General features: G+C 42.5%; 1 protein-coding gene across 5 annotated transcripts in view; it reads right to left on the reverse strand.

Annotated features, from left to right (window-relative positions):
* LOC141046814 (cohesin subunit SA-2-like) overlaps window positions 1-15,292 on the reverse strand; it is a 195,255-nt gene that overhangs the window by 21,467 nt on the left and 158,496 nt on the right. For all 5 annotated transcript variants that reach the window (XR_012219668.1, XM_073541431.1, XM_073541430.1 and 2 more), the window contains 5 exons: window positions 6,934-7,007; window positions 3,916-4,003; window positions 3,143-3,223; window positions 1,028-1,120; window positions 813-951 (listed from right to left, as the gene is read on the reverse strand). Coding sequence is in view for 4 of the 5 variants with exons in the window: in XM_073541431.1 (XP_073397532.1) it covers window positions 813-951; window positions 1,028-1,120; window positions 3,143-3,223; window positions 3,916-4,003; window positions 6,934-7,007 (475 nt within the window). In the remaining variant the exon portion in view is untranslated. The remainder of the gene's footprint in view (window positions 1-812; window positions 952-1,027; window positions 1,121-3,142; window positions 3,224-3,915; window positions 4,004-6,933; window positions 7,008-15,292) is intronic.

The following is a 15,292-nucleotide window of genomic DNA, read 5'->3' on the forward strand; positions in this document are numbered from 1 at the left end:
TTACTAGGCCAACAACTTTGTCTATATCGGGTACCCCATGGAAGCCGGATCAGGGAAGAGCAACCTTGAATGCTAACATCTTGGGTGCTGGATGCAATTACTAGGCTGCCAACTTTGTCCCCGTCAGTTTTTCTTGGCAATCGGACAAGAGCAGTATGAAGTTCCTTGGCCCGCACTTGAATGCCAGCATCGTGGCCTCATCCTCTGATTACTAGTTCCACAATGCAGGCACTATAGTGTCAGCCGAGTAAGTTCGTACTGTCGCGATCCAGCTGCCACAGAGAACTGATTTGGTTGCCAGGCCAAGTTCTGCATATCTTTTTGCTCAACTCATATCACTTCACAATAAGATGTTCACGAAGTGTCACTCAGTAATCAGCACTTATCTGCAGGGACACCTGGTAGTAACTGTACAGAGGGATAATAAAACATTACATACTACCCATTAAAATTATTAGTCTCTCTGTGTAACAGAGTATGGAAGAAGTTCTGCAATAGACAGATTATTTTCCATCCCGGCCAAGGTATCAGAATCCTGAATCACTCACCACCTGTATTAACTCAGAATTCCTTGATAGGGTAAATAAAAAGTAAACCACTTTCTGAACTAGAGATCCACTTTAATTTATTAATTTCCATGTACATGTGTATGTAAAAAGTAATATATGACCATGTAGCTGACACTGGGAACACCGGCCAACTCTGTTTTGGTGTACCGTTCGCTGCATTAACGTTACATTCTCGATATTCTGCCTTTTAAAATACAGTAGATGTTATTTAAATATATTTTGACACAATTCTATATAAATCACCTTTCTCTTCCTGACTCTGGAAAACGTGTTGACGGACAAAGGAGAGCAGCTCTGACTCCATAGCTGCATCTACAAATCCAAGCATCCTGCCTCCTCTATGCTGTAGTAGCATAAGGAGGTCACACAGGGAAAGAAATGCCTAGAAAAAAAAAATAATTTTAAAAAAGGCAGTTAGGCTGGGTTTACGCAGCCACACTTAATATACCATCACTCACCTGCTCGCTTATAAATTGATCTTTATGACCCAAGTATTTTCTACACAGCTGACAAAACTGTTTCACCCGAGTTGCATAGAAACTAAGCTCCTCCTAGAAATTTGCCAGAGAAAAAAAATGTTATTGCATTAACTGCTGCTAGGAAAAAAGGATACTTATGGGAAAAAAAATTTGGTAGTGATGTTGAAACAACCGTGTAAGCGATATTGCAAGGAAATATTCTGAAAAGTTCTTCTCTTGCTCACGTTTATGACTGGTATTATTGAATAGCCTTATCGCCGAGTCATTTTAAAGAATGTTTTTGTCTTGTTCGATTGTTCCTAAAGACTTCTAGAGCCAAATGTGTGTTCCCTGAAGGATGAGGCCCCATGGAGCAGCCAACTGATATGTAGAGCAAGTTCAGGCGCCACAACTCCTTAATAGTTATTAGTCTATATTTAAGGGAAACCTGGAAGACTCTGGAGCGCTGCTCTACTTCTCTCTACATATACATAGCGGCCAAGGTTGGGTTACTCTACAGCCAGAGGCCGCAGCGGAGATCCATTTCACAATACACTTGCAAATAATGTATGGCAAAAAAAATCACATCAATTACTCTACTCTAAGGTAATCTGTAACATCTTGAAAAATGTTAAAGTGGATTTGTCACCAGGGGAAAAGTGGCAATTTTTAGCTGATTTTATACACACTGAACTTGTAGGAAATCAGGATCCATTTTGTCTTCTCAGTCCCCATTTTATGGTCTAAATCTATCACGTAGCACCTCTACACAGAACCTCCCCTATACATTCCAAGTGTCTGAGAAACTGAATAAAGCCGGACACCTAGACACATCTAAAGTATAGTTAAATCCCACAGAACAGTTGCTTGCTTCTTGGCATAAAGCCCTTTCTACCAGGAGTGTACAGTATATAAAAACCCCGCCATTAATCATTAATGCACATCAACTCAGGTGGGCCCATTGCGCCCACACACTCCTGATTATTCGGTTTGATTTTGTTGTTTTTAAATCCCCCATTCGGTTCCAGTAGTAGGCCTTTTAATATAGTGCTAATGGTCTTCACCAACAGGGTATGGTTCACAGGATTCTCTGGTGGCATGACTTAGGGTATGTGCACACGTTGCGGATCTGCCGCTGCGGATCCGCTGCAGATTTCCTAGTGATTTACAGTATAATGTTATTCTATGGAGGAAAAAAAACGCTGTACACATGCCGCTTAAAAATCAGCGCGGAAACTAAGAGGTTTATTTTCCACAGCATGTCAATTCTTTGTGCGGATTCCGCAGCGTTTTTACACCCATTCCATTATAGGAATCCACAGGCATAAAAACGCATGCCAAACCACACAAAATCCGCAGGAAATCCGCATAAAAAACGCACAGATTTTGACCTGCGGATTCTGCCAAAAGATGCGGAAATTTCCGCACAGGAATCCGCAACGTGTGCACATACGCTGTGCTATATAGTTATCCCATGAGCAAGGCCCCTTTGTAAAGGCCAAAAAAATTTGAACTAAATAGGTCCATATTTTTTGAGCCATATGGCGGATTTAATAATAAAACTGTATGCTCAGGGCCTGTTTAATGTGTAGTAGTTCCCTTTGTGATTCTTGTGGATATATTCTGTACAGCTAAGCACTACAGTCTATGGTGCCTCTGTACACCACCAATTTACATATATACAGCATTATCCCCTTAAAGCAATGCTTCTAGTATAGAAATCTTCCATGCTTCAACACCAAATGCTCTGCCCCTTCTACTGAGGCCCGCTGGCACATACAGAGGTTTTACATTACAGATGGTACCGTCCGGATTTGGTACACCTTGTTGCTGTGATATGGCGTTGGCATGTTTTTGGTTGGAACAGTGTAGTAAGTACCCTACGTTACTTACATGTACTATTACTATCTGCTTACTGCAGGGTATTTGCTAAATTAGTTTTTGTGTCCTAGGGTATGTTTGTTAATGACCACAGGGTGAAGTTACCTTTTCGCAAACATGTTAACAGTATTTCTTTGGTTTCATTTACTGTAGTATGCAACAAACATATATTCTAGCTTAGGTAGATAATAAAACAAATTAATGATAACAATAGAAAAAATTGGAGCTAAGTACCTGAGTATGCAGATCTTCTATGATTGGTAATAACAGCCACAGAATGGCATAATACGTGCACTGGAGAGCAGGCAAAATCAGCTACACATGGAAGATAATATATTAGTTAAACAGTATAAAATGTGGTGGACTATTGCTAGCATTTGCCATGAATTCCTGAATGTTGGATATCCAACTGCCGGGACCACCCCACAAGAAAGAAGCCACAGTGCTAGTTAAGAGCTAGGGCTCCTTTAAAGCAGGGTTCCCCAACTCCAGTCCTCAAGGCCCACCAACAGATCATAATTGCTTCACCTGTGCAATACAAAGGAAATCCTCAAAACACGATCTGATGGTGGGCCTTGAGGACTGGAGTTGGGGAACCCTGCTTTAAAGTATTCACCTCTATATTAGCGTTAGCATGTATCTCATGTTACCATCTATCTAAGCTTGTACTTGGTCTGTATAGGAATACAGAGAGTAAGCTCTGTCCATCGGTATGCTAATATATACGGAGTCTTGAGGTCTGATTCAAGCATAATATTATGATATATCATAGACTTATATGCCATACCATAATTAGAGAGAAATACCCCTTTAAATAGGTCTACTGTCCTAGTTTGGGAAATAAAAAAGATTTTGTCAAAATGATGCAGCACAATAGTCATTTGAAATGTAACTACTGATGTAGATGATGGCCATGGAGCCAAGGATTTCTTCATCAACTTCCCGTTATACATTATGTCACAGAACACATAATGGCTAATGTACAGCTGCATTACCCATATCTTTACCTCGGCTGGCAAGCGTTGTCGCTGTGCATCAAACGTAAGGAGTTCAGACGTCTTCTGATACAGATCCCACTCGCTGAGATTGTGAGCACTGTAAATGATATAAAGGGAAGACAACATCACACGTGAATATGTCAAACTAAGGTGGGAATGGAAAAGAGCGCAAGTGGCAAAGGTTCTGGAAATGGCAAATTGTCAGGTGCATTCAGTGCTTTTTGTTCTACTTTTGTAAAATATTCAATCTGATTTGGAAAAAAAAAAATCAATTTATTTTGAACTATCTCACTCTAAGCACCTTGCTGCATTAATCTAAAATAATAGATCTGGAGAGAGGTTAGAAGTGAGAAATGAATAATGGTTCTGAGTTGGCTTTTTCCTTGCCATTTGTTTTAAATTCACCACCTTATACTGTCGTTCTCAAGTGTCAACTTAAGGAATCTATGTTTTCTCATACATGGACTTATATTTTTGTCTAAGACAATTTACGATAACTTGCAATTTATCACAGATAATCAATTTCTTTTTACTGCCAACTGTTCTATAGTTTTTGTGGATGCTGCTAATCTTTTATTTTGTAGTTTGGAAAACTACAGTAAAAGTCATAGAAAATAAGAATGTGTGAACTGAATGTGTACTTAAGGTTCTGTTTCGTCTTAGAGTCACTAAGGCTGGTTTCACATTAGCGCTTTTTAAGCGCACGCACGGCCGGGGGTAGCTCCGCCCCCGAGCCGGCTCTCTGCCCGGCGTGCCCGCCCCTTGCTTGTAGCGCCGCCTCCTAGCGCACAGCGGCGCCTGCGATCGGCGCACCCTATCTTTAGCATAGGGTGCGCAGATCGTGCGCAGGCCGTGCGCTAGTTGCGCTTTGACCTGCGCTGCGCACTTTTGACGGTGCGCCGTGCGCGCCAAAATCAAACTTTTCGGATTTTGGCGCGCACGGCGCACCGTCAAAAGTGCGCAGCGCAGGTCAAAGCGCAACTAGCGCACGGCCTGCGCACGATCTGCGCACCCTATGCTAAAGATAGGGTGCGCCGATCGCAGGCGCCGCTGTGCGCTAGGAGGCGGCGCTACAAGCAAGGGGCGGGCACGCCGGGCAGAGAGCCGGCTCGGGGGCGGAGCTACCCCCGGCCGTGCGTGCGCTTAAAAAGCGCTAATGTGAAACCAGCCTTAGTCACTGCTGTAGAAGGTGCTATTTTACCTTCTGTTTGTTCAGGATGGATTTTACTTCTCTCTTACAAGGTACCTAAATCTTCTCTATTCATTCTGTGAGGATGACCTAGATAGAACAAAGTATTCCACCAAAACAAAAAATGGATCTGAATGTTGAATAAATGTGTAAATAAGTATAGAACTCTGCAGGGATACTTTAAACCTCTACAGAAGTAATTTCAGATTATTACTTTTTATACATCGAAGAATTAAAAAGGATTGTCTACTACTTGGCAACACTGCCTAATCAATTCAGGATGGACACTTACTTCCATCCATCGATTTCGGCGCCGTTGCTCCTGAAGAGTGACATGACTTATTGGGTCACATGCCAGCTGCAGCCAATGAGAAGATGCTCATCAGCAGCAGCTTTTACTCTTTCATCAGAGCAATTATCCTAATGAAATAATGATGAGCTGCGGCCATAGAGCAGCCATTCATTGGCTGCAACTAGAATGTGACACAACAAGTCATGACACTCTCTGTCACGACTCTGTTGTTGGGTGTCCCGGGACCAGGGGATCCTTCCCTGTCCCTAAAGCTAGGGGCGCCCTAGCTCGCCCTGTTCCCCAGATTACTTCTGATGGTGAAGACACCAGGGCCATGTACCTTGTCTTGTCTTCAAAATCTTCCCTCAGCCTATACCCTTCCCCCACCCGGGGAGGAGGGGAGTAGTAGTATACTGTAATACACCAACCAGACTAACATTTAATATGAACAGGGATAAAGGAAAATACCAATCATACAAATATACACACATAAAAAACAGAGATAAACACCGAGGGAATGGAGGATGGGGTAAAACCAAAATAGGAGAAGGGGAATTAGCACACACCCAAAACCTAGCAACAGTCAAAGATAAATCCACCAAACGCCTTCTCAAATAACAACCACCAACCAAAATCTCCAGTCATGCATCATAAGCTAGTTCTGATAATGAGAGCTAGCCAGGGTCCAGATCATAAAGGAGATGAGAGTGGCTAACAGTGCACAGCTGAGAGCCTTAAAGGGAATCTGTCACCCCTTTTTTGAGATATCATATAATGATATCATTCAATTGTGTGTCACATAAGGATTCTCTTAGTACTTTTGCTTCCCCCTGACCCCGCACCTTTCATGCATAAATACCTTTTTTATATCGGTTCAGATGTATGTAAACTGCCGCGGTCCGGTCCGATGGGCGGGGCTTATTCAACTGTTCCCCCCTCCCTGTCTTGCTCTACACAAGAAGAAATGCGTAGAGCAAGACAGGGAGGGGGGAGCAGTTGAATAAGCCCCACCCAGCGGACCGGACAGCGACAGTTTACATACATCTGAACCGATATAAAAAAGGTATTTATGCATGAAAGGTGCGGGGTCAGGGGGAAGCAAAAGTACTAAGAGAATCCTTATGTGACACACAATTGAATGATATCATTATACGATATCTCAAAAAAAGGGGTGACAGATTCCCTTTAAGGAGGGAAAGCTTCCAGGAGCTCTCAACTGAATAGATCAACTCCTGCACTGCCAAATGAAAGTTGAAGTGCTTCTAATCAATGCAGGAGTAGGAGAAGTTGGACACCATGGTCTTCTGGCTCCTCTATGTAAACCTGTGGCACTCTCCAGGAGCAGTGACACTGACATCACTGGAACGGTGCCGCTGTTGGAAGTTAGTATCCATTGGTTTTATTTAAACAATTGATTAAGCAGAAGTTGTCCAGCAGTGGATGAGACCTTTATTTTAAAAATGTTGCATCAATAATTTGCTTAACTGCAGGACTTAGCACTGAAGCAATGCATGCAATTTGTGAGAGAGCTTTGTAAATGTCTTACTTGTGAAAAGCTGCGAGTCTTCTTAGCGTGCAGGACATCGGATGCACATCTTCTGCAGTCATAGGCTCTTCTCCCTAAAACAAAAGCTCTATTGGTTCATTTTGAGCTAGCTAGGAGTACTTAAAGGGAACCTGCCCACATGATTAATTGCGTCCGAAACACGAGCAACATAAATCAAGAACCGGTTTCTGCCTTTAAACATCTACTTTACACTCCAAAATGCTGAAGCACTTCAGAAAAAATCATAATTATAAGTGCAGCCCTGGACAAGGTGATTGGTCTAAGTTATATCTTTGCTAATTTCTTTGGACACATATTCAGCTGAAATTAAATGTGTTGTGGGCACAGGAAACAGTTTCCTGTACTACAATACATGCAGCCAGCCAATCAGAGGTCGACAGCTGACGTCGGCATACACGTGACTAAGGCATAACCCCAGGAAAGGGCACATTACCTCTGGAAAGGGACCAGGATGCGGCACATTATCCCAGGAAGGGTCACATTACCACAGGAAGGGGACCAGGATGGGGCACATTACCCCAGGAAGGGGACCAGAATGGGGCACATTACCCAGGAATGGGAGCAGGATGGGGCACATTACCCCAGGAAGGGGACCAGGATAGGACAGATTACCCCGGGAAAGGGACCAGGACGGGACACATTACCCCAAAAAGGCACATTACCCCAGGAAGGAGACCAGGATGGGGCACATTATCCCAGAAAGGGGCACATTATTCCAGGAAGGGGACCATGATGGGTTACATTATACCAAGAACAAGGCCTGGTTGGGAGATATTATCCCAGGAAGGGGCAAAGTATGCGTGACAGTATTAACCCCTTAATGACGAAGCCAATTTTGACTATAATGACCAAGCCAAATTTTACAATTCTGACAAGTGTCACTCACTTTATGAGGTTGTAACTCTGGAACAATGTATCCCACTGATTAATTCTTATGCTCTTAAATCAAATACATTTGTTACACAAAAAAGTTATTAACCCGTTCACTACCAAGGGTGGTTTGCACGTTAACTCCCAGGCCAATTTTTACAATTCTGACCACTGTCCCTTTATGAGGTAATAACTCTGAAACGCTTCCATGGATCTCGGTGATTCTGACATTGTTTTCTCGTCACATATTGTACTTCATGTTAATGGTAAAATTTCATTCAAATAACTTGTGTTTATTTGTGAAAAAACTGAAATTTGGCGAAAATTTCGCAATTTTCCAACTTTGAATTTTTATGCCCTTAAATCACAGAGATATGGCACACAAAAATCTTAAAAAGTAACATTTCCCACATGGTTACTTTACATCAGCACAATTTTGGAACCCAAATTTTTTTTTGTTAGGAAGTTATAAGGGTTAAAAGTTGACCAGCGATTTCTCATTTTTGCAACACCATTTTATTTTTACGGACCACATCACATTTGAAGCAACTTTGAGGGGTCTATATGATAGAAAATACTCAAAAGTGACACCATTCCAAAAACTGTACCCCTTAAGGTGCTCAAAACCACATTCAAGAAGTTTATTAACCCTTCAGGTGCTTCACAGGAATTTTTTGAATATTTAAAAAAAAATGAACATTTAACTTTTTTTCACAAAAAAATACTTCAGGTTCAATTTTTTTTATTTTACCAAGGGTAACAGGAGAAGTTAGACTGCAAAAGTTATTGTGCAGTTTGTCCTGAGTACGCTGATACCTGATATGTGGGGGGCAACCACTGTTTCGGCGCATGGCAGAGCTCAGAAGGGAAGGAGCGCCGTTTGACTTTTTCAATGCAAAATTGGCTAGAATTCAGATCGGACGCCATGTCACGTTTGGAGAGCCCCTGATGTACCTAACCAGTGGAAACCTCCCACAAGTGACCCCATTTTGGAAACTAGACCCCCCAAGGAACTTATCTAGATATGTGGTGAGAACTTTGAACCGCCACGGGCTTCACAGAAGTTTATAACGTACAGCCGAACAATTAAAAAATCATATTTTTTCCACAAAAATGATCTTTTCACCCTCAATTCTTATTTTTCCAAGGATAACAGGACCTAAAAGTTATTGTGCAATTTGTCCTGAGTACGCTGATACCCCACATGTGGGGGTAAACCACTATTTGGGCGCATGGCAGAGCTCGGAAGGGAAGCAGCGCCATTTGACGTTTTTGGCTGGAATTGAGATCGGACACCATGTCGCGTTTGGAAAGCCCCTGATGTATCAAAACAGTAAAACCCCCCCCACAAATGACACCATTTTGGAAACTAGACCCCCCAAGGAACTTATCTAAATGTGTGGTGAGCACTTTGAACCCCCCAGTGCTTCAGAGAAGTTTATAACGCCCGGGCGTGAAAATAAAAAAATCGTATTTTTTCCACAAACATGATCTTTTAGTCACCAATTTTTTATTTTTCCAAGGGTACCAGGAGAAATTGGACCCCAGAAGTTGTTGTCCAATTTGTTCCGAGTACGCTGATACCGCATATGTGGGAGAAAACTACTGTATGGGCACACGTCGGGGCTCGGAAGGGAAGTAGTGACGTTTTGGAATGCAGATATTGATGGAATGCTCTGCGGGTGTCATATTGCCTTTGGAGAGCCCCTAATGTACCTAAACAGTGGAAACCCCCCTAAGTGACACTATTTTGGAAACTAGACCCCTAAGGAACTTAGCTAGATGTGTGGTGAGCACTTTGAACCCTCAAGTGCTTCACAGAAGTTTATAATGCTCGGGCATGAAAATAAAAAAATCGTATTTTTTCCCACAAACATGATCATTTAGTCCCCAATTTTTTTATTTTCCCAAGGGTAACAGGAGAAATTGGACCCCAAAAGTTGTTGTCCAATTTGTCCTGAGTACGCTGATACCTCATATGTGGGAGAAAACTACTGTATGAGCACACGTCGGGGCTCGGAAGGGAAGTAGTGACGTTTTGGAATGCAGACTTTGATGGAATGGTCTGCGGGTGTCATGTGCGTTTGGAGAGCCCCTGATGTACCTAAACTATTGAAACTCCCCACAAGTGACCCCATTTTGGAAACTAGACCCCCCACGGAACTTATCTAGATGTGTGGTGAGCACTTTGAATCCCCAAGTGCTTCACAAAAGTTTATAACGCCTGGGCGTGAAAATAAAAAAATCATTTTTTTCCACAAAAATGATATTTTTGCCCCAATTTTTTATTTTCCTAAGGGTAACAGGAGAAATTGGACCCCAAAAGTTGTTTTGCAATTTGTCCTGAGTAGGCTGATACCCTATATGTGGGGGTAAAACACTGTTTGGGCGCATGGCAGAGCTTGGAAGGGAAGGAGCACCATTTGACTTTTTCAACGCAGAATTGGCTGGAATTGACTTCAGACGCCATGTTGCATTTGGAGAGCACCTGATGTGCCCAAACAGTGGAAACCCCCCAATTCTAACTCCAACCCTAACCCCAACACACCCCTAACCCTAATCTCAGCCCTAACCCTAATGGGAAAATGGAAATAAATACATTTTTTTATTTTATTATTTTTCCCTAACTAAGGCCTGTTTCACACTTGCTTTTTTTTGCAGCGCGTTTTTCCCGCAAAAAAACGCATTGAAAAACGCATACAAAAGCATACAACTGCTGCGTTTTTTTCAAGCATTTTTATGAGCATGCATGAAAAAAACGCAGCGTTTTTATGCGTTTGTATGCGTTTTTAGTGCGTTTTTACCACGTTTGCGTTTTTTTCCAACATTAGGTGGCCCCTCACACTAACCCAAACCATGACTTTACTAACCCTAACCCTAACCCTGACCCTAACCCTAACCCTTAACCAAACCATACTTAACCCTAACCCTGACCCTAACCCTTAACCAAACCATACTTAACCCTAACCCAAACCCTAAATAACCTTAACCCTAACCCTGACCCTAACCCTAACCCTAACCCTTAACCAAACCATACTTAACCCTGACCCTAACCCTGACCCTAACCCTAACCCTGACCCTAACCCTAACCCTGACCCTAACCCTAACCCTTAACCAAACCATACTTAACCCTAACCCTGACCCTAACCCTTAACCAAACCATACTTAACCCTAACCCTGACCCTAACCCTAACCCTTAACCAAACCATACTTAACCCTAACCCTGACCCTAACCCTTAACCAAACCATACTTAACCTTAACCCTAACCCTGACCCTAACCCTAACCCTGACCCTAACCCTTAACCAAACCATACTTAACCCTAACCCTGACCCTAACCCTAACCCTGACCCTAACCCTTAACCAAACCATACTTAACCCTGACCCTAACCCTAACCCTAAACCCCCTTAACTAACCCTAACTTTACCCAAACCCCTAAATTCCATTGTCTAAACTAATGGTAAAAAAAAAACGCATGTGCAAAAAAACGCATACATAAGCATGCCAATGCGCACATATGCTCACCATAGACTTATAATGGGTGTCTTGCTGTAAAAAAACGCATTGCGCGCGCATGCGTTTTTTTGAGGCAAATCGGACGCACAAAAAATGCAACAAGTTGCATTTTGTGCGCCCGAGCGCATACCGCAAAAAAACGCATGCGCGGTAAAACGCGTACAAACGCATGTGTATGCGCACATAAGCGCATCCCATGCAAAGTATAGGAAAAAAACGCATGCGCTATTTAGCGCTAAATTACCGCGAAAAAAAACGCAAATGTGAAACCAGCCTTAGGCTGGTTTCACATTTGCGTTTTTTTCCGCGGTAATTTAGCGCTAAATAGCGCATGCGTTTTTTTTTCCTATACTTTGCATGGGATGCGCTTATGTGCGCATACACATGCGTTTGTACGCGTTTTACCGCGCATGCGCATGCCTTAGGCTGGTTTCACATTTGCATTTTTTTTCCGCGGTAATTTAGCGCTAAATAGCGCATGCGTTTTTTTTTCCTATACTTTGCATGGGATGCACTTATGTGCGCATACACATGCGTTTGTACGCGTTTTACCGCGCATGCGTTTTTTTGCGATATGCGCTCGGGCGCACAAAATGCAACTTGTTGCATTTTTTGTGCGTCCGATTTGCCTCAAAAAAACGCATGCGCGCGCAATGCGTTTTTTTACAGCAAGACACCCATTATAAGTCTATGGTGAGCATATGTGCGCATTGGCATGCTTATGTATGCGTTTTTTTGCACATGCGTTTTTTTTTTTACCATTAGTTTAGACAATGGAATTTAGGGGTTTGGGTAAAGTTAGGGTTAGTTAAGGGGGTTTAGGGTTAGGGTTAGGGTCAGGGTTAGGGTTAAGTATGGTTTGGTTAAGGGTTAGGGTCAGGGTTAGGGTTAGGGTTAAGTATGGTTTGGTTAAGGGTTACGGTCAGGGTTAGGGTCAGGGTTAGGGTTAAGGTTAAGTATGGTTTGGTTAAGGGTTAGGGTCAGGGTTAGGGTTAAGTATGGTTTGGTTAAGGGTTAGGGTTAGGGTCAGGGTTAGGGTTAAGGTTAAGTATGGTTTGGTTAAGGGTTAGGGTCAGGGTTAGGGTTAAGTATGGTTTGGCTAAGGGTTAGGGTTAGGGTTAGGGTCAGGGTTAGGGTCAGGGTTAGGGTCAGGGTTAAGTATGGTTTGGTTTAGGGTTAGGGTTAGGGTCAGGGTTAGGGTTAGGGTCAGGGTTAGGGTTAAGGTTAGTTAGGGTTTGGGTTAGGGTTAAGTATGGTTTGGTTAAGGGTTAGGGTCAGGGTTAGGGTTAAGTATGGTTTGGTTAAGGGTTAGGGTCAGGGTTAGGGTTAGGGTCAGGGTTAGGGTTAGTAAAGTCATGGTTTGGGTTAGTGTGAGGGGCCACCTAATGTTGGAAAAAAATGCAAACGAGGTAAAAACGCACTAAAAACGCATACAAACGCATAAAAACGCTGCGTTTTTTTCATGCATGCTCATAAAAATGCTTGAAAAAAACGCAGCAGTTGTATGCTTTTGTATGCGTTTTTCAATGCGTTTTTTTGCGGGAAAAACGCGCTGCAAAAAAAAGCAAGTGTGAAACAGGCCTAAGGGGGTGATAACGGGGGGTTTGATTTACTATTTATGGCGGTTTTTATGTTTGGCAGCTGTTACACGCTAAAAGACGCTTTTTATTGTAAAAATAGTTTTCGCATCACCACATATTGAGAGCTATAATTTTTCCATATTTTGACCCACAGAGTCATGTGAGGTCTTATTTTTTGCGGGACGAGTTGACGTTTTTATTGGTATCATTTTCGGGCATGTGACATCTTTTGATCGCTTTTTATTCCAATTTTTGGGACGCAGAATGAACAAAAACCAGCTTTTCATGAATTTCTTTTGGGGGGTGCGCTTACACCGTTCCGCCTGCGGTAAAATTGATAAAGCGCTTTTATTCTTCGGGTCAGTACGATTACAGCGATACCTCATTTAGGTCGTTTTTTTATGTTTTGGCGCTTTTATGCAATGAAAACAATTTTATATAAAAAATAATTATTTTTGCATCGCTTTATTCTGTGAGCTATAACTTTTTATTTTTTCACTGATGACGCTGTTTGGTGGCTCGTTTTTTGCGGGACAAGATGACGTTTGCAGCGGTACCATGGCAATTTATATGCGTCTTTTTGATCGCGCGTTATTGCACTTTTTGTTCGGCGGTATGAAAATAAATCATTATATTTTGCTTCGTTTTTTATTTTTATTTTTTAAGGGGTTCGCTAAAGGGGTTAACTAACGGGACAGTTTTATAGGGCGGGTTGTTACGGACACGTCTATAGCAAATATGTGTACTTTTATTGTTTTGTTTTTTTTATTTCCAAAAAATGAATTTATTAGGGAATATTTTTTTTTTTTAATTTAGCGATTTTCTTAAAATTATTTTTACACTTTTTTTTTAACTTTATTACATTGTCCCAGGGGGGACATAACTGTCCTGTGACAGATCGCTGATCTGTCACATAACAGATCACTGTGACAGATCAGCGATCTGTCACAGGCACTGCACAAGGCTTCCTCCTTGCCTGCGCTATGCAGGCATGAGGAAGCCAGCTCCCTGCAGGCCCCCGAAGGTCCCCGTCGCCATCTTAGATTCGGGGACCTGCAGGTATGGAGCCCCCCGCAGCAGCGCTGCACATTGCGCTGCTGTGAGGGGCTTAGGGAAGCACGGAGGGAGCCCCCTCCCTGCCGATGCTTCCCTTTAACCCCCGGTACACAGCAATTGTGTTTGATTGCGGCGTGCAAGGGGTTAACATGTCGGGGGCGGTCCGTGATCGGCCCTGACACATTGCGCCGGGTGTCAGCTGTGATAATCAGCTGACACCCGTCCGCGATCAGCGGCGCTCACCACGTGGGCGCCGCTGATCGCTATGACGTAACATTCCGTCCATGGGACTTAGGTCCCAGGTCACATGGACGGAATATTACGTTCATTGTAGGAAAGGGGTTAAATAACATTTCCCACATGTCTACTTTACAATCGGCACAATTTTTGAAACATAATTTTTTATTGTTAGGACATTATAAGGGTTAAAAGTGGACCAGCGATTTCTCATTTTTCCAACAAAATTTACGAAACCATTTCTTCTAGGGACCACATCCCATTTGATGTGACTGTGAGAGGCCTATGCGAGAGAAAACACTCAAATTGCTTCAAAATCACATTCAAGAAGTTTATTACCTCTTCAGGTGCTTCACAGGAATTGAAGCAATATGGAAGGAAAAAACTAACATTTAATTTTTTTTACAAAAAGTCTACTTTAGACCCAAACTTTTTTATTTTCACAAGGGTTACAAGAGAAAATGGACCCCAAAATTTGTTGTGTAATTTTCCCTCAGCATGCTGATACCTTATTTGTGAAGGAAATCTACTGTTTGGGTACATGGCAGGGCTCGGAAGGGAGGTAGTGCCATTTGACTTTTGAATATAAAATTTGCTGGAATAATTAGTGGACAGTGGAGACCCCATTTTGGAAACCACACCCCTCAAGGATTTTATCCCGGGGTATAGTGAGCATTTTGAATCCACAGGTACGACATTAGGTCATCATATTGAATATGTCGTCATTAGTGTTTGAATGCAAGTGCTCGCTACTCCAGTTTGCATCGGGTACTCGAATATGCATCGAATATCGCAGGTGCTTGAGTGACATGATTGAGTTCCTGCCCCACCTGTTTTCGCATACCGGAGCACCAGATGCAAACTCGAGTAGCGAGCACTTGCGCTCAACACTAGCCGTCATATCATCATTTTTTTACTTGTGAGAAAAAAAAAACTAAGTCTACCCACAACCCTAACACAACTCTAACCCCAATCCTAACACTAACCCAAACCCAACCCTCACTGCAAAGAATGGAAAAAAAATTATATATATATAACAAAGGAGGATTTGATTAACTATATTTTCTCTTTTGATCACT

This window comes from Dendrobates tinctorius, unplaced genomic scaffold (assembly GCF_039654945.1).
Source record: "Dendrobates tinctorius isolate UK_male_01 unplaced genomic scaffold, ASM3965494v1 ptg000121l, whole genome shotgun sequence".
Classification (NCBI taxonomy): Eukaryota; Metazoa; Chordata; class Amphibia; order Anura; family Dendrobatidae; genus Dendrobates; species Dendrobates tinctorius.